Source organism: Perca fluviatilis, chromosome 17, assembly GCF_010015445.1.
Source record: "Perca fluviatilis chromosome 17, GENO_Pfluv_1.0, whole genome shotgun sequence".
Lineage (NCBI taxonomy): Eukaryota > Metazoa > Chordata > Actinopteri > Perciformes > Percidae > Perca > Perca fluviatilis.
The window spans coordinates 29,599,991-29,620,465 of record NC_053128.1 but is presented as its reverse complement, the minus strand read 5'-3'; the positions used below and the strand labels follow the sequence as shown (position 1 = coordinate 29,620,465).

At 41.8% G+C, this 20,475-nt stretch overlaps 1 protein-coding gene across 1 annotated transcript in view; it reads right to left on the bottom strand.

Moving 5' to 3' along the window:
* Window positions 1-18,935, bottom strand: part of rasgrf2a (Ras protein-specific guanine nucleotide-releasing factor 2a) — a 65,701-nt gene extending 46,766 nt beyond the window's left edge. The window contains 1 exon segment of the mRNA XM_039779058.1: window positions 18,146-18,935. Coding sequence (XP_039634992.1) covers window positions 18,146-18,424 — 279 coding nt within the window. The 5' untranslated portion in view covers window positions 18,425-18,935.
* Window positions 18,936-20,475: the final 1,540 nt, after the last annotated feature.

Genomic DNA, 20,475 nt, shown 5'->3' with positions numbered 1-20,475 from the left:
AAATCGGCCATCATCTGACGACGAATTTTATTAGCTTTTTTCTTCATACGTTTTTCTGGACATAAAACTACAAAAGTATTCACGGCACAGTATGCACAGAAAAGGTCCCAAACCTCCTTTATCAATCGGTCTTTGCAATTTATTAAAAATTGTAGCCATTTTTTTTTAACCATTCCATATAAATGTCTTTGTTATCCTGTCACACCATTTAAAACATGACAGGGGAACCTCCTCCACAGGGAGAGATTGGATAAGGTAATTCAGCTTGGGAACACAAACCATTTTTTTAACATCAAGACTGCTATCAAGAGATTGAGAGTCCATCTATTAACATCAAAAGAGATTTGGATCCAGAATAATGGATCAAAATTAACTTAACTAGGTCTTTTAACTGAGGAGGTAATAACATACCCAGATATCAGATACCTTGCTTTGGCCACTGAAATGCACCTAATTGGACGGCTGTTACGGGGAACTGTGTTGTTAAAGGTAACTTCTGACTTGGACCAATTTACCTGACAATTTACCTGACAAGCCAGACCCACATCCAGATGTTGGGTCTGGGAACTCACCATTGGCAGGGCTCAATCTGAGGGGCGGGATAAACGGTTGTCTTTCAAATTCCCTCTGCACGCAATAGGATAGCGCTACAACCAACCAGAGTAACGAAGAAGGTAGCGAAGCTAGTTGGTAGATTAAACTTTTGCCGTATCCGGTCGGCAAAACTCTTAACACATCTTCCTTTAAGAATGATTTCTGTACCGTTCTTTGTTCTTTTCTCTCCAGAAGACCGCTGTTCCCAGCAGCAGCAGCCATAAGCCCCGCCCACTGACTCTGTACACGATGCGATTGGCCTGACCAGAGTCTGGTTTTTCCAGCACGCAAGCCAACGGAGAGTTGCTAGACCCCCCGGCTGCAAATTAAATTTGCTGCCCCTAGGGTGCATCTAGATTTCTAGGCTACCATTCAACAATATCAAACACTTTTTCGGCATTGAGGGAAATAGCAGCTATTGGGCATTGTTCATCAGCTACAGACCATGCAATATTAATGGGACGCCTGATATTATCTGACGAGCTATGCCCGCGAATAAACCCCACCTGATCAGGATGAATTGAATAACCTTATTTAATCTATTTGCCAAAATGTTCCTGTCTTTACCTTTTTTAGGAATCAAAGTTATCAAAGCCTGCATAAATATTGGTGGCAGTGTGCCCTTCTCCTATATTGTACTAATCCTTCTGACAGAACAGTGAGATCTGCATGTATATGTTTATGTGCACGACTTGAACCGTTTGGTGATCCACAGACCATTATGTTCCTAATGAAGTAAGAAACATAGCTTATTCATGAGACAATGTTAACACCACTTATGTAAAGTCACTGATGCATGAACACAAACACACAGAGCAGCTGTAGTTTCTAAAGGATTTAAAATATCCAACAGGCTTCAGGACATCTTCCACACCTAAACCTTTTTACACAGAAGTCAATTAGGCTCGTTTGAAAGGCTTTAGACGTCTATTACATTCAGAGAAAGATAGACAGATCCCCTCACAGTACAGTTAAAGGAGGCTACAAATAGCACAGGTACCAGCAGTGTGTACTAGAGTCTGTGTGCAGTTGTGTTAACTCGGTATTCAGACAGTGACTGCAGGCAAAATAACTGGCAAGGATGCTATTCTTAGTCGAGCACAGCAGCCTCCCAGAGCAGCACTACATGTTCGCTACAAACTCACAAACAGACAGCATTACATGTCAACTCTATTCATTTCAATTCGATTCAACATTAAATCCTCGGTTTTAAATGACGCCAACAGTTTTATATTCCTGTAACTGTAAGAGCAAAGCTGTCAAACATGTACACATGAGAAAATACTAAAAGTGTCACCAAGCACACTCTTAAATTTCAATTCCTTTTTTAAACGTAATCATATCATCCATTATCTTGTTGTCCATCACTGATCGCCTCCTTTTTGTTTCCATTTGTTTTTATTGGACTCTTCAAAATGTCTTAATAAATCTCTTCTCACATATTCTGTATTTCAAAACAGGTTCAACATCCTCTATGAGCTACATTAGCCACTTCAACCTATAAACCCTCTTCATCATAGAAATCAACAGGCAGGACGTGCCTGTCTGAGTAGCCTTTAGTGGAAAGCAGTATTAGCATAATAAAAAACTGTACGCAGGAAGAGGAAAAAAAGGGTGGTCCGACCCTTCAAAATAAAAGCACTAATTCAGTTTAATTACTTTAATCAATCGACCTTTCACGGTACTTAAGCGCAGACTGAGATTAATACGAATTTGGAAAACGTTACTACTTAAAAAAGGTACTGTGTGTAATTTTGACAGAAAATCCTTGTTATTAATGATGGGAGTGGGCGCTAAGTGAACTGCTGTCAGCATCCTGTTGCTCGCTTGCACAGAATGCCCTGCCGATGTCGACCCTACACTAGGGCTGGGTGCCGAATTTAATACTTTTTTTTTCCCCAAATATTTTTGAACGATACCCAGCCCTACCCTACACCCTCCCCCTCTGTAGATACCAAACCTTATGGATTGATTAAAGAACTAGGACTTTACTAGGGCTGCCCCCTCTTGGACGATAAGTCGCCTATTTAGTTGGTTGTTTTGGTCTCAGTCGACCAAGATTTCTTTTGTCGATTAGTCATTTATGCTTTTTTTCATGCTGACTGACTTATTTCCAAGAAACTTATATCACATATCTTGCAAACACAAGATCTGAAGTGGTGTTTTGCTTGATTCTTTGTGGAGAAACTCAGTTTGACAGATCTGTTGATTAAATTTAATTTATTACTCGACAAATCGTAGGAGCGTCAACTAAGCATTTATTTTCTCGTGGACATCCAAGAGTTTTGATACTTTCACTGCCATACAAACAGGCAGATCATGTCTAAGGATGACAAGATAAACAAGTGTAGATTTGTGCACAAATAAAAAAAATGTCAAAGCTACAAATCAGAAGGTTTTCACTCTCTGAACCAACCTGAGCATGATGCAAGTAAACCCACAAAAACAATCACAGCACAAGCCTTCAATGAGCTACATGAGCTTTTAGCCTGGCTTAGGTTTCCAGTTCATTAGGCAGCAAATCAGAGCTGTGAATTGTATTGTCACTTGTTCATATTTAAACAGCCTATTTAACTCATATTACACTAATCCAGAGGGATGTTACAAACATTGTGTTCAGTGTCCCACTGTTTAAGATTATTCTTTGGGCTTTTCTTGATTCACAGAAAAGAAACGATAAAAAGAGCGAGAGAAAGACATGCAGCAAAGGGATGCGGCTGGGAGTTGAACTCAGCCTCATGGTACGTATCCATATACACTTTTTTTTCCACGGCAGGGACCCCCCCCCCCACTTCCCAGCAGTGCACACTAGTGGGCTCGCCACCAGCAGTTATCAGTTTCTCTTTACTGACCACTGACAAGCAAAGAAAACAGACTACACCTTCCTAAAGGTTGCACCTGATTGGATGAACGCTTCACGTGGGGCTGTCTGCTCCCGGATTTCAGAACAGACCATAATGGCTTCAGTTCACCAAAATGGGTTTCTGAAAACATTTTATGTGAAAAATAGGCTATGTAGCTGCTGAATCGGTCTTCATTTCAGAATGACAACAGTCACTTTAAATGATTTTCGTGACTTGTTGAGGTGGCGAGCAGTGCTGCCCGCTCCTCATTTGCATAATGTAGCCTGGATTCCATTTCATGCAAATGAGGAGTGGGCAACTCGATGCCCCACTTCTCCAAAGTCGCCACGACGCTACCAGAATGCATTGCACGGCTGCACACAGACAACGAATGAAATGTCGCTGACAGTGGACCCGTACTAATAGCATATGGGGCGCACTCTCTACCAGGTGAGCTACCTGGCGCCCCAGTTGCCCATCAGTGGCGTCAAATCCCCTTTGTGCATGCTACCTGTTGTGGTCGTCTGCCAGAAGCGGTCATAAATTGACTTTTTATCCAGTTTTAAGACCCATTTTTGCGATACACTTTTTCAGATCGTGGTGGTTTTTAACTCTATATTTGAACCGGATGAAGGACTTTAGCCATCGGACGTGTGCATCTTAAGTTCTCGGAGTAACAAGCTGAGCAAACGTTAGCAGCTGCTCGGCTCGCAGCCTGTCCACTGACAGGCCAAACAGAGTCCAAGAAACACTCATTTTTAACGTGAAACTGCTTTACTCCATGTTTTTAAATCGGTTTTTATTAGCGGGTCCGTTTGTTTTGGTGAGGAGGAGACCTCTGCGGATAAAAACCTCATGAACGATGAACACTGATGGAATCCTAACAGGAAGAAAGTGACTGCAATGAAGACTACAACTCCCATGATCCCATGCTACTTCATACAGCACCAAACATTTGTTATTGTTTCGATTGAGAGATCCTTAGGAGGCAGAAAAATAAAAGACTGTGGGTTTAAGAGGATGAGATCTTGACTTGTACTCACAATAACAAAGAATCACATTTACTTAATGAGATCAATACACTGATTACAGTCATATTCTAATGAACAAAATCATTATGAGCGGCCACAGATACAGGCAATTGAATAATTTATGTTGCATCTGTGAAGAGAGTGGGCATCAAATGAGCCGGGTTATCAATCGCACCAGAGTGCTTTGATGCTCTCCGATGTTTTGTCTGACTTGCTCCATTAGAAACCTGCTTTAGAGTTAACCCTCCAGTGGCTTTCATCAGGACCAGATCAAACAATGACTGCCTGTGTCGTGCATTTGCCGTTTCCTCTGACATAAGCTGCTTCATCTCCGTACATGAAGAGCTACGTTACGATGTCACCGCACAACTTTATTTTGCTGTAGCTCTAGTAAAATATGTCATGTAGATCTGCATTACCCTAAAAATCTAGAAATCAGGAATATTAATCCAACATTGTTCATTTATTCATCTACATGAATTATAATTTTTTTTTTATTCCAGACTGAGCGCTGTTTGTTGTTGTAACCAAATACATTGATGCCGATACTGTGGCGATATTGTAGAGTTGACTACCGGTGCTTTCACAAAATATTAACACAATGAGAGTTTTAATAAATAAATCACCAATAATGTCGATACAATATGTAAGCAAATATTAAACCCGCTAGTAAATGACATCACTTCACTGTAATGCAGCCTTTAAAACCAGGAAAAAGACAACACGTGTCGTATCACGATATTACAATATCCAAAACTGAAGACGATATATTAGCTAACGTGTAGGGCCGAGGGTGAGTGTGTGAAGGGCTAGCTGCAGCGCTGTCCCTGGTGGTGAAATCGATAGACAGACGGAAAACCATCAACCAAAGTCAAGCGTCTGGAATAATTTCTAAATTTGCAATGAGCTTTGAATGTATTTGTATACCTCCCACCGAAGCTTCTTAGCCCCAAAAAGAGATATCTAGGACAGCCCTGGTTAGTCAATAAGACAATTAATCATAAAAAATGACAAACCATTGAAGGTTCCAGCTTGTAAAATTAAAATTGCTGTTTTTGCTTCATGTTGCAGTACAGTTTATTAAATATTTTGGGGGTTTTGACTCTGTCAGACAAAACAAACATTTGATTAAGTCACCTTGAGGTTTAGGAATTTCTGATGTGTTAGACTTAAGAAAGACGTAAGCAGAAAATGAATCGACAATTTGTCTTTTTTTCATGTGTACAACTAGGGCTGGGCAATATATCTATATATTATATTGATATCCATATGAGACTGGATATCGTCTTCGATTTTGGATATCGTAATATGGCATAAGTGTTGTCTTTTCCTGATTTTAAAAGGCTACATTAGAGTAAGTACCAGACTTACTAGCTGTATTATTTGCCTTTAGACACTTGAAAATACGTGAAAGTACAATATCGTTGCAATATCTGCATCGATGCATTTGGTCAGAAATATAGTGATATTTGATTTTCTCCATATCGCCCAGCTCTATGTACAACCGTTATCCTCGTATTCCAATGTTTGACTCGCCTGTCTCTCTCCGTCTCTCTCCGACAGCAGACATTCCCTCCCTCCAGAGCTGTAAACACTTTTGCCTTCAGACAAAACGTCATTGAACTGGTTCTTTTCCAACATAGCCCGACCTTTAGTCTTATTATCTGACTTCTTTGGAGGGTGTTGAATGCTGCTCAGCTGTGCTGTCCACTCTGGTTCAGTAGCTGGTGAGCCGGCAGACAGCCCCCCCGTGGCTCTAATGCCAAGCTGTCACACTACAGCTCAACTCTCCTCTTTTACTCTTTAGTTAACACTAAGAGAGAAACCGAGAGAGAGCGAGAGAGAGAGACTGTTTGTTGGTCAAGAAGAGAGGACTGAATTATTTAATCCGGAAAGCAATCGACTAATTAAAATTTAAATAAAGTCATTTGCAGCTCAAAATGAAGGCGGATATATCTGTAATCATTTGCTTCTTGCAGATATACTGGGGTTGCTGTACGTTGGCTGGTAAAAACAGGAAACTGCAGTACAGATGTGTCAAAGAGACTGTATGGTTAACAGTAGCCATGTTTCCATTCAATTGTCAAGCTAATTTTTAGCAAACTTTTGAAAATGTTGCAGAAAAAGAAATGTGAATTGGGTGCAATTCCATTAACTGGTTAGGAGCAAATTAACTCTGCCACCTTGTAGCTGAACTTTTAACATAATACAAGAGGTAGAGGTTGCTAAGCACAAACAAAGAGAGTTGACATGGCCATCTAACTCGTCTAGAGAGAAAAATTGAAAGATATTTTCAGGAATTTGGTTCAATTGAGCAAGTTTGAACTGTTCTTTCATGTAGATACGATACACTTCATTGTCCGCGGGGGGGGGAATTCATTTTGGGCACAATGATGCTGCATACATTACAAACAGTGAATAGTAATCTACAAGCCCTGGACGTTTTAAGTCTTTAACAGACTTTTGTTAAGAAGGCTGATGGAACAGGGCACAATGAATTGTTAAAGAGATTAAGTCTGCATCTAGGCACCCTGTATCTTCTGCCTGATGGTAAGAGCTCGTACTCAAAGTGAAGGACATGGGATGGATCATCAAGAATTCTCTGTGCACCTCTTAGAGCTGACTGCTCGTAGGTTGTTTGGACAGGTCCGTGTTCTTCCCTACCTATTATTTTCATGGCGGCCTTTGGGAGTTGTTTTTAGATTTAGATTGTACAGATAGATTCCCATACCATGCCTGTATTCTGTATTTGATCAGACTTTCCAATACTGCCTGGTAGAACAAAAACATTAGTTTCTGATCCACACCGTACAGTCTTAGCCTTCTCAGGAAGTATAATCTCTGCTGGAGTCTGGAGCACAGGCTATCAACATGGGTTTGCCAGGTGAGCAGGTTGTCAAAGTGGATCCCCAAGAACATATAGGATATAATCTCCTCTGTCTTCATCTTATTCAGAATGACGTGGTTGGCATCTCAACACTGTACTAAGTTATCGATCTCAGCTTGGTAATATGAGGGGTCTGTATTTTCTATATTTGTATGCATAAGGCTAAGGATAGCCGTATCGTCGGAGAATTTAAATATATTAGTTGTTTGGGTGGATGCTCGCACATTCTGTGTATAATGTGAAGAGCACTGGGGAGCTCACACAGTCCTGAGGGGTACCTGTACTAATTAGTTTAGGCTCGGAGAGGGTGCTGTTGACCTTCACAAGTTGGGTATGCTCAGTTAAAAAGGAATGGTACCATTTGGTAATGAAGGGGTTAACAGTCAGCAGCTTCATTTTTTTGGATCAGGAGGTAAGTCTGTGTTGTGTTAAAGGCTGAGTTAAGATCGACAAATAAAACGTGCGTATTCTTTACGGTCCTCCAAACGTTGGAAAATGAAATTGGTGACACTGTTCACAGTAACGTCAGTGCTTTTCTTGTGTCTATTGGCAAATTGGAAAGGATCCAACAGTGGGTTTATATCGGCGAGACCAAATATTTTTCCAAACATTTTACCACAATTGAAGTTAAAAATGTTGGTCTGAAGTCGTTGTTCTCAGATGGTCAGGCTTTCTTAGGCACTGGAGTAATGACCCCTTTTTCCAGAGGGTCGGGATAATGGGAGCATCCGATGATACGCACATTATGTCAGCTAGTATTGGCAATGAGACGAAGACAAATTAATGCAATGATTCTATGGTGGACGGATCGATCCAAGTTTCAGTTTCTCTCCAGTGTGCACTGCTGCGGTGCCGCTCCTGTCGCAGCGCGGAGCAGGCACGCTCTGCTCCTCCTCCCTCCTCTTGTGATTTTACAGTATGTTGTACCGTCACGTGACTCAGCGCACCAGGCAAACAAGCCAGCCAGCCGCCAGGCCTGGCGGCGGCCAGCACCGCACCCACTCACACAAGCAGGACAGAGCAAAGGAACGGCAGAGGGGAAGAGGAGCGTCGTGTGGCTATATTTTCAGGCCAAAAATGAAACAACGGAAAGCTGTATAATTTGTAAAAAGGCTGTAAGATACAGTGGTAACACAACAAATTTATACAAGCATATGGAAATTGAGAGAGAGATTTAACTAATTAATAATCCAAAAGGAAAAAACAGAAAAGGTCATTAAAATGTATTCTGATTTAGCAATTTGATGATGCATTCACCTTAATTATTATAAAGTATTGGTATGGTATCGGTGATACTGGCCCTGTATTTACTTGGTATCAGATGGATACCAAATATTGCAGTAGCGCACACCACTACTGTGAGTTAAAGGTTCACTATGGCAGAACAGAAAGAAGGAAAGAAGCTCCCATTGCAAATCAACTTATTGTCTAAAGTCAAATTTAGTTTTTCATTGTTCTAGTTCAGTACTTTAGTCTTTATTTCAAGATACGTTTACTTCAAGATACATTTACTTTATTTCTTTTAGAAACAGATTGAAATATTTTTACAGCATTGGCCGATTTGTTTCACTTGTTTTAAGAAAATAAGGTTTTACGACTGTAATATGGACTTAAACGACTTGATAAGGTGCATGGCAAAAATAGTAGTCCTGATAACTACATGAAGGTAAGAGGAAGAACTTCTACAAGCAACGATATATGCCCTGCAGGTCGCATCATGATACATGACACTAAACCGAGCACACACACAAACTGTGCAAGTGTGCATGTTAAAGTGTTCATAACAGATTACAGAGCGCGGTCCTCTGCATCCTGCTAATGATAGCGGTGTGACAACAGGATTCACTGGTGAGCTGTTAGACCCCCATCCAACAACACAACCTCTCTAGTATACAAAGAAAAGTGTCCTTTAAAAAGGCCAGTGAACAATGCAAGTAAACAAAAGTTTTGCAAATACGACAACCTGAAAAGCAAGTTGCAGCTTAAAATTACAGATACCATTAGGTTATTTTGTTTTTGGAGTAAAAGCTGCCCTCCTCGTGGCCAGGTTGGCTCAGTGGGTAGAGCAGGCGCACATCTTCCCCCTCTCTCCCCCCTTTCTCACCTAGCTGTCCTGTCAAATAAAGGCGGAAAAGCCCGAAAAAAAAAATCCTCTTTCGAGCAATATGACTGAAAACTCATGTAGCTCAGCGCAAATTCTTTCAGGAAGACCTAACAAATAAATCAGTTCTCTCCCTAAAGCGAATCAGCGCTGGAGGCTTTCACCTTTCTGATAAGCCAATCAGCGCTGGAGGCTTTCACCTTTCTGATAAGCCAATCAGAATCGGCCACGGATTCCATAGGCCAATCACAGAGTCACAACACGGCTTTAAAATCTGCTTCTCTCCCTGTGCTATCAGCTGTCATTTCAGGAAAGGAGTCGTCCCTCCTGCTCCTCCCCTTCCACCTCCTGTCATAGTGATTCTCCGGCTGTCGCTCCAGTGCCTCTTCGCTCTGGTCTTCCGGCCCTTCTCCGCCACCACCGGTGTCTGGATTCCATCGTGGGGTTACATCATGGTTCCCTACCCTTATATTAAATATAATAATATAACGATGGACTTCAATCTCCAATACTCTGTACAGCTACATGCTCTTGTATATTAAACCTTTTGCATATCTGCAAACCAGTCTCTCCTGATTGAATTGTTATCTGCAGACGAGCAGCCATGTGAGCGTTTGTCTGCAGGAAAAAGGGAGGACAATAAAGCTCTGACACAGAGACAGGATTGCTGTCCTCTGTATACTGCACCTTTATGACCTGTGGTGCACAACAGAACTATTTAATCTCTGTTTTATATAACAGACTTCACCAGGGGAAGGCTGAAATTAAATATAACTGAGAAAAGAAAGAATAAGAGAGCCTCTGTCAGACTACACTCTCTTCAACAACAATAAAAAGGGATGTTTATTTAAAGCCATGTTACCTCCTGAATTATTTTACTTTGTGCTGTTACTGTTAAGCTTTTAAAATTCAATCGATCCTGGATTTCTGAGGCTGATTTCGACGTTGATATTCAAGACTTAAAAACAAAAATATTACTCACATTATCGCAAGGAGGACTACCGAATAGTTCACAGCTCCATTCATAGCTAGTGTTGGGCGATTGGACGAATATGGGTTTTTCCTTTGAGAATTTTTACCTTTTTTTCTCTCTGACTGCTAAAACACAGAGCTAAATTCACTCGAAAACCTCAATAGAAGCTTTGAATGTGAAAAGTACAGCCCTAATGGTATTTACACCTTTATTGGGGAGGATCTCAAATCTTAGGGCTGTCCTCGACTAAAGAAGTCGACTGAACTCATGATTTGAAGAGCGTTTTGCCTGCCCGACTCTTGAACGCCCCGCAGCTCGCCTATGTTTAGTGGAGAGCCGCTTCTCGCGTGCTTCCGGGACACGCTGCGTCGCGGCTGGTCGGATAACAAGCTTTCTTGGCGCCTCAGCAGACGCCGGAACGCAGTGCAGACGCGCCTGGTGGGATTTAGAACAAAACGACCGATTAGTTGACTAAACTACTTAAAGGGTACCCTGGAAATCCAGAGTTCTCACAAGAGCACAATTTGAATTTGCTAAGCGAGTCACTCTGGCATTGAGTAACGATGCTCATTAACTATGCCCTGGTAGCCGAGCTGCACCAATCACATCGGTGTATTTGATAGAGGCGGGCCAGAGACGAGCTAAACAGACGACGACCTATGACGATCTACCAGTTAGCTCCGCTGGTAGCTAAGCGTATGGGGCTCTGGATACGTCACCCCGTGTATTGTTGCGATTGGTCGTAGTCTTATCCAATTGCGTGCAGTGAGATTTTCAAATGCATGCTTGGTGCCGCCCCTCGAGTTGGGCCATTTTCATTACTCAATGCCAGACCCTTAATCTTTCGGATTCGGGTCTGGATTTCCAGGCTACTTAAAAAGGGGGCAGCCCTAAAAAAATAATAAAAATTGTGACAAAGATACTTAAGAATAAACTTGTCCTTGCTGTACGGAGGACAAACTATGTAATGGTGACGAAAGCCTTTTTCTGACAGCCCCTAATAATATCCAAACAGCCCCTTACATTACATAGAAATGCCTAAAACATGCCAACAAAACTCACAGTAATATAATGACTTAAGAGATTTAAGCGCAAAGGTCAACATGTGGAGGGATTCTGACAGGCTCAGCTTTAAATGTAACGACAGCAGTCATTAAGTCATCATGGTGTTTCAGCAGATTCTCACCCCACTGGAGCGTGTGAACACATTCATTGTCGCCACATTAAAGCTGTGAATACAACATGTCTGCTTTTTTTCTGCCTCATGAACATGTGGAGTGATGACAGAGAGTCAGGCAGCGGCAGATTACCTGCGTATCGATGAGATTAGATTATATTTAACCAACGTAATCCAGTTTGTATATAAAAATGAAATGAACTATATCCATACAGGATCTGTGGACTGTATGTGGAGCAGAAAATGACCTTTTATAGTTTACAAAATAAACACTCGTCTACATAACGCCAGCTGCTGATGGGATGAAACATCTTCAGACCCCGCAGCAGCAGAAACTGGAATATGGGTCATTTAAAATTAGCTTTCCCAGAACAAATATTTTCCTAATCTAATTTAGTTTACAATTAAATCATCAATAGCATCAGGCTTTTTATGTCTACCTCATTACACGGGACTTTCTCTGTAAAGGATGTTATTTTCAACACATTACAGCCATGTAAATTTTTTTTTTTTTACCAGTTTCAATTTTTATTTCTATGATTTTATTCTTTTTTGCTTATTGGGTCTTTTTTTTCGGGGCTGCCTCTAGCTCACCCAGTAAGAGCGTTCGCCCCATGTTGGCTGAGTCCTGCAGCGGCGCGGGTTTGAATCCGACCTGCTGCCCTTTGCTGCGTATCATCCCCCATCTCTCTCCCCCTTTCATATCTATCCACTTTCACACAAAAAAAAATAAATAAATAAATAAAAAAAGGGAAAAGCCCCCAAAAAATTATCTATAAAAATAAAACCATTTTTTCCTCATGTGAAGCACTTTGTGACTTTGTAAAAAGGTGCTATATTAAATAAAACGTACGATGTCTGCAAGAAATGTTCCGGTTTGTGTGTTCTACCGCTAAACGTGGAAGATGTGTACATTGTGTACGAGTTTCTCTGTCAGTTTAAACAAAAACAAAAAAAATCGGAGGATTGAGTTGAGTTATTTTTCAGCAAAAAAAGCCAAACATTTACTAAGAAACACAGGCTTTCAAGCGGGGGAGCGGAGTTCATGTCCTGGGTAAAACGCAAGACTCTCTCTCAGGAAACGTGTATGGTGTCCAAATTAATCCAAATTACAATCTTTTTTCGAATCTTAAAAAGTTGCCATAGATAGGATTACGAAGATTTTACTCCAACGTACGAAAACATTTCTTGAAGTATTGAGTAACAAACATGCTTAGGGAAAATGTATCGTGGTAAAAGTATACATTTTATTTAGGAAATGTAGTGGAGTAAAAGTAAAAGTTTCCAGAAATATAAATACGAAGTAAAGTACATATACGTGAAAATTCTACTTTAAAAAGGTGCAGTAGGTAGAATTGTGAAGATCCAGGACTTAGCCAAAAAATGTGAACATCGACAACTTCTCAGTCCCTCCCCCCTTTCCGCTAAAGCCCAAAACGGTCTCCTAAGCTCCTCCCCCCACAAGGGATGCTATGAAATGCATGTGCATGAGCCATGATTGACGTGCAGTTAGACACCCCCCCGGCCCTGATTGGTGCATCTGAACAGGGAGCTGTGGATTTTTGCAAATCTCACTACAGGCTGTAGGTGGAGCCAGAGGAGCTGGATTTATTATTTTGAATGACCTGCTTCATGTAGTTCTACTGGAACATAGGGTCGGTTTCAGCAGATATGACAGAAAGTTAGTTTTATAAGGCTTACCTACTGCACCTTTAACCAATTGTTTAATCTTAACTAATCATTTTGGTGCCTAAACTTAACTGCCGTTGCTGCATGAGGTTTCACTTTTTGTCCGCTGAACCTCTGAGGCCTTCACAGAACAGCTGTTTTTATACCGAGACTAGATTACACACATCTACTAATTAGGTGACTTCTGAAGGCAATTGGTTGCACTGGATTTTATATAGGGGTAGCAGAGTAAAGGGGGCGGAGTACTTTTGCACGGCACCCTTCTTTTTTTGTAGAAAAATTGGAAAACCATGTATCATTTTCCTTCCACTTCACAATTATGCGGCGCTTTGTGTTGGTCTATCATATACAATCCCAAATGATATACATTTACATTTGTGGTTTGTAATGTAACAAAATGTGGAGAAGTTCAAGGGGTAGGATTACTTTTGCAAGCCTCTGTATCTGCAACGGCCGCTGAAAGGACCGTCACCTCACGGTGCTCCGTACCCGGCTCACAGTCACCTTTTGTCGGCAAAATTTAACTGCAAAGACTAAAAAGCTAAACTTGACGGTCTTCACAAGACCAGCAATACGATATAAGAACTGTTGTGCATACGTTTTCGTACGATATCATGCAAACCCGTTCATGAGAATGCATTGCATGTAATAGATCATGCAAAGTAGTTTTCTGTTTGAAGCAAACTAGAGTGGGGCCTCTTACGTACATCCTACCCACCCTACTTCCCGCGCCCTTGCTAGGACCACACCCAGTTTCAAACTTTGCCTTCATCACACACACACACACACACACACACACACACACACACACACACACACACACACACACACACACACACACACACACACACACACACACACACACACACACACACACACACACACACACACACACACACACACACACCTTTATTTATAGTAGTATAATTTATAAATTGTGTAGCGACAAGCTGCTGATGTGGGGCTTCCACACAGTAGTTTGTAGACCATAACAGTTTTTAAACTGAATTATTCAACATTTGAGTGATTTACGAGGTCAGACTGTAGACTGTCAATGAACTAGTCACAGTAACCACTCACTTTGGATGTAAACAGGCTGTATGATAGATGGATGGTACATTTCTAGAAATGTTCTGCTGCATTTGTGTATTAACAGTGAAACTATAGATTTTACAACCTTTTACTATTCAATAATAATATTTTGAGTGCTTATCAGTAACGATTTGTATGATATAATAATAAAATAATAATAATAATAATAATAATAATAATAATAATAGCCTGTGTCATTTTTCTTGTACTTTGGGTTCCTGGCTGTTTTTGACTTTGTTAAATAAATAAAAACCAAAACGAGGGTCAGACTTGCAGCCGAGTTTGTTCTGAAATGATGAGACCGTGCATGTGGAGTAAAGACTGTTTACAAAAGGTGAAACTAAAGACAGAAGTTGATGCATAGAAAAGTTAAAACAAACCCAAATAAAGCTCCAGAGGGATGATAAATGAAAAAGTAAACATTATCAGCCTCCATTCTTAATCTGTGTGTAAACATTTAACTGGTTTAACTGGGATCTTTCTCCACCTCCAACTTCATATTTAGGGGTTTTAGATTGTTGGTCAGGTTAGTCAAGCAAAACAAGACATTTAAATACGGCGCCATGGGCTCCGGGAACTTGTGATGGGACTTTTTCATCATTCTCTGACTTTTATAGAATGAAAAATGTTCATTGGTTGGGAGGGCGCAACTTTGGGTTCAATATTGGGGGGTTTGAGATCTCCATCTACGATGCCAGATACTTCCATTTCCTGCATTTTGTTGAATTTGTATGCAACAATTTGTCCATGCTAATGTCTTTATTAATGTAAATATTATAAATTAATTCATCTCCAGTATTGTTCCAAACTTTCTCTATTTGGGACGTTTTTTTTTTTTTGGAATCACGTAGGCTCAAATATCAACGACAAATATTTGCTTGCGTTTCCTTAAGGGCTCTGACACACCAACCCGTCGGCCGACCGTCGGCAGAAAAGCCAGTCGGTCTGATCATCCTCCCCGAGGTCCAAAAAGTGTCTCGGAACCCACCGAAGCGACGCCGACTTGAGCGCACGTTTTGCGCGTGCGCGAGACGTGATACGTCTCCATAACAGCAGGCGGCGCTACTCTGTATTGTCGGCAAAAAAAAAAAAAACGGAAATGACGAATGAGTCACGTGGGTCTGGCTTCTCCCGAATTTCAAAGCCACCCATAATGGCGGCACGTTCGGAATACGATCTCGTATTTTACGAAAATGGTTCACGAAACGTGTTTCGTGAACCATTTTAAGCGAGAAATAGGCCGGGCATTAGCTGAATCTGTTTTATTGATCGACGAAGGTCAGGTTGAAAGATTTTAGTCAGATTTTGAGAGGCGTTCGTCACGCTCATCCCGCTCGTCATTTCCGCTAAGTGTTTTAACATAAGTGCACTGATTCGCTAGTCAAGGGCTAGCACTCCACCAATCAGATTGGTCATTGAGTCCGACTGCCCACTGGCCGATTCAACAAGTAAAATCGGCCCAAATTAAAGCCGACTGCTCCTCCGACTGACGACGGCACAGAACACACCGAACAGACTCGAGTCACCGACCTCGCCAGACTGTCCGACTGCTGATAATCAGGTTGGTGTGTCGGCGCCTTCAGATCTAAAAGTGCAATCTTCCTAAAAACAAAAATGTGAGAAATGGACGCTGCTTTAAGGCCGTGACACATCAGGCCGATTATCGGCCGTGGGACAGTCTGGCGAGGTCGGTGACTCGAGTCTGTTCGGTGTGTCCCGTGCCGTCGTCCGTCTGGGGGGCTGTCGGCGTTCATTTTGGCCGACCTGACATGTTCGGTCGCCGGAAATGACAAGCGGGATGAGGTGACTAGAGTCTCTCAAAATCTGATGAAAATCTTCTAAACTGACCTTTGTTGAGCTGAAATGAAGACAGATTCAGCAGCTGCATGGCCTATTTCTCGCTTAAAGGAACACGCTTATTTAGCTTATTCACAGTAACCCCCAGAGTTAGACAAGTCGATACATACCCTTCTCATCTCCGTGCGTGCTGTAAAGCGGTCTGACGGCTCCAGCGGCATCAGCCAATAACAGAACAGGCAGGTGAATGGTTCCAGTAATCCTACTGCTCCGAATAAGTGACAAAATAACGCCAACATGTTCCTGTTTACATGTGATTTGTAGAGTCACAGCGTGTACAAATAACAAGGTCACATGACACACCGCCATCTTCTAACCGTAAACAAACCGGGAACTATATTCTCAGGCGGAAGAATATAGTACTTGGGCGGAGTGATATGGTCGCAGCAAGCCTGTCTGAGAATATAGTTCCCGGTTTGTTTACGGTTAGAAGACGGCTGTGTCTCATGTTGCGTTGTTTTTTGTAAACGCTGTGACTCTACAAATCACAACATGTAAATAGGAACATGTTGGCGTTATTTTGTCACTTTTGTCACAATTGGGAGCAGTAGGCTAGTTGGAACCAGTTACCTGCAGGATCTGTGCTGGGCTAAGCTAATGCTGGAGCCGTCAGACAGCGTTACAGCACGCACGGAGATGAGAAGGGTATGTATCGACTTGTCTTACTCTGGGGGTTACGGTGAATAAGCTAAATTCCCAATAAGTTGGCATGTTCCTTTAAAATGTTTTCAGAAACATGTCTCAGTGAACTATTTTAGTTCAATATGAGATCGTATTCTGAACGAGCCGCCATGACAGTCTGGCTCTGAATTTCCGGAGAAAACAAACCCATGTGACGCGTTCGTCCAATCAGCTGCCGGTTTTCATTTCTTGGGGGAACATTACAGATTAGCGCCGCCTGCTGTTATAGAGATGTATTACGTCTCGTCTCCTCTCGTCTTTTTGGTGTGTCCCGCGGCAGTTTTTGGACCTCGCGACCGATCATATCGACGGGGTTTCCTGTCATCGGTCGGCTATATGTGTCTACACCATTACAGTGAATGTCTGTGGACAGTGAACACGAGGGATCATGTAAAACTAACTGTGGGGCCCTACACAGTGTTCTTTTCTGTAGAAATACCTTAAAGAGTTTAAAAAAATTATATATATATATATATATATATATATATATATATGCTTGCCACAGAATTTTTATTTGACTTCATTGCCCCAGCCAGTTATGATCGACTACGCATTGTTGTGTTTAATTACATCAGAAATATTGTGTTGACATAACATTTTCTGCAAGAGTGCATTTTTATGAGCTAGCTTCTCCCTGACCATTTTACATGACCGTACTGCGTGAGAGATTTGTTCCTTGAATTATTCTGCTGTGTTTTTGTACAAACCTAACTGTGTAATAATATTTTGAGTAATTATCACTAAAGAAGTGTATGCTTTTGTATGAGACCGTGGCATTTGTCCTGTATTTTGGGTTCCTGGCAGCATTTTATTCTGTTAAAATTGACCAAATGCAAGTCAAACTTGCAGCCGAGTTGGTGTACAAATTATGAAACCATGCATGTTGCTTTACTCAACATGATTAATGATTCATGGATGCAAAAATCACCAAAATGAAGCTTAAGGTGGAATTATTAATGAAAAAGGAAACCGCAGCCTCCATTCTTTAAACTAATGTAAACTTTTAACTGGGATCTTTCTCCACCTCCAACTTAATATTAGGGGTTTGAGACAGTCAGGCAAAACAAGACATTTAGAGACTTGTGATTGGACTTCTTCGTCATTTTTGTACGATTTTAATACTTATTTTTCAGAAATAGTGTTAAAATGAGATTTCCTCCAAGAGGTGCATTGCCTCGCCGTTGCCCTGCCTCACTCAGTTACAGCTCAGCGGGACTCACCTGCTGTTTCTCCATGGGCTCCTTGCTGATGGCGGAGACCTTGGGTGCAGGTGCCCGCTCGCACGTGCATCCCTCCAGTAGGTATATCCCGGAGGGCCTCGTGCTCTGGTCGTTCTCAAAGTAGAAGAGCACGTTCTGGTAGAGAGCGAAGTACTTCTCGGTCCAGCGGCTGATCTCCGTGGTCTTCTTGCTCAGGAAGCCGCGCTTGGAGCCCTCTTTACGCGCAACCACCGACAGATACAGAGCGTGGCCCTCGTTGTACCGCACGCCCTTCTGCATCTTATGTCCAACCGGATTTGGTTTTTTTTTATTATTATTTTGGTGCCAACTTTAAACAGTAACCCGAGGCATCACTGCATCTCCCGGTTTTCTGTCACTGGCGTTATGAGCAGAGAGAAAGCGGTTCATATATCTCCGTTAGCAGGGAAAGTAATCCAGGCTTACCACGGTAGAAAAAAGTTGGAAAGACACTCAGCTCACCGGCAAACTGGGGCTTTAACGTCGGGGCTTTCTCACAAAGCAAAGCCCGCAGGAAACACTCCACGACGCTCCCGTGCTCCAAACTTTTGGCGAGGAGTTAGCTAGCGCTCGAGCCCTCGGTCGTTACTCTACCTGAGCGACGAAAACGTCTCAAGAAGAAGACAGCTCGTCGTCCCGGCAGCACCGCGGAGACAGAAATAGATTGAGGGAACAGACGGTGCAAACCGAATCACGGCGGAGATCAGCGGTAATCGGCTTTGACACCGACTTTTAAAGAGACAGGTCGCTGCCTGCAGCCCGCCGCGCGCGCTGCATGTCTGCCCTCGCTGCGCCTCGCGCCTCATCACAGGAGCGCACGAGCCGAGGAACGCCCCTTGGAGTGCAGGTGCGCAGGAGCGCGTGAGGTGGGGGCCAAAAGTTGAAAGGGTAACATCACAGCATGACAGGTGCGTTGGAGTGACCTCCATTTTAGATGCAATAATAATAATAATAATAATAATAATAATAATACATTTATATAGCGTTTTTCTAACTGCTCAAAGACACTTTACAAGAACACCATGGTAAGTACAATAACAGCAGGTGGAAGCAATACAACGCAAAACATAAAAAGAAGCATATTAAACAAGTGAAACGTGATTATTATTATTATTATTATTATTATTATTATTATTATTATTGGGTGAAGGCTATTCTAAAGATACAGGTTTTGAGAAGTGCTTTGAAAGTGACAGATTCTTAATACTATGTAATTTTTTTTTTTATTTTTTTATTAATCATTGTAATACTTATATAATAACATACTTATTTATTCCAGCATCCTTTGCACTACGCTCCATAATTAAAATAATAATAATTTATCATAAAAATAATTTACTCCTGCACACTTTGCACACTTCATTGCATTACTGCCTCAACCTGTCTATATGGTTTCTGTTTATAGTGTGTATATATTGTTTGTTTTGTATGAGTGAGCACATTGTGAGCATTGTATTAATCAAAAAGCAAAATTCCTCGTATGTGTCCTCATACCTGGCAAATAAAGCTGATTCTGATGGTTTTTGTCTGCTACAGGTTGTTAACCATTCCTCCTGTCCAAACGGGTCACGAAGAAATCTCTTCTTAAAGCACTTTCAGTGACGGGCGATAAAAATTCATAAAAGCTAAATGTTAGGCTTCAGCAGTCTGCGTTCCCGCTCTAAGATAAGATACGATAAATAAACCTTTATTGATCCCCAGAGGGGAATTTCAGGTGTTGCCGCAGCCCTTCTCTTGATTACAGAGAGAAAAGTACAAATACAATCAAATAAGAGGTGCATATAACTAGCAAAAGGGTAAACGTAAATACAAGAGCAATTAAAAACAAGTTAGGAGGTACTGTAATTGACTTAAAGAGAAAGGCAAAAAAAAAAAAAAACAGGGGGGGGGGGGGGGGGGGGGGGGGGGGGGGGGCCCCCATTTTGGGGGGCCCCCCCCCCCTGTGCCGCCGGCCAAGGTTCAACTCTGACCTGTGGCCCTTTGTTGCATGTCATTTCCCACCCCCTCTCCCCTCTTTCATGTCTCCACCTGTCCTGTCAAATAAAGGCCTAAAATGCCCCAAAGAATTATCTTTAAAGATTAATCGATTTCCTCTAGCTCACCCAGTAAGAGCGCACACCCCATGTAGGCTGAGTCCTTTGCAGCTGCACGGGTTCGAATCCGACCTGCAGCCCTTTGCTGCGTGTCATCCCCCATTTCTCTCCCACCTTTCCTGTCTAGCCACTGTCACTATCTAATAAAGGGAAAAAAAGATTAATTGATTACTTGTCAACTGTTACATTAAACGCCAACAATTTAGTTTTTCGATCAGT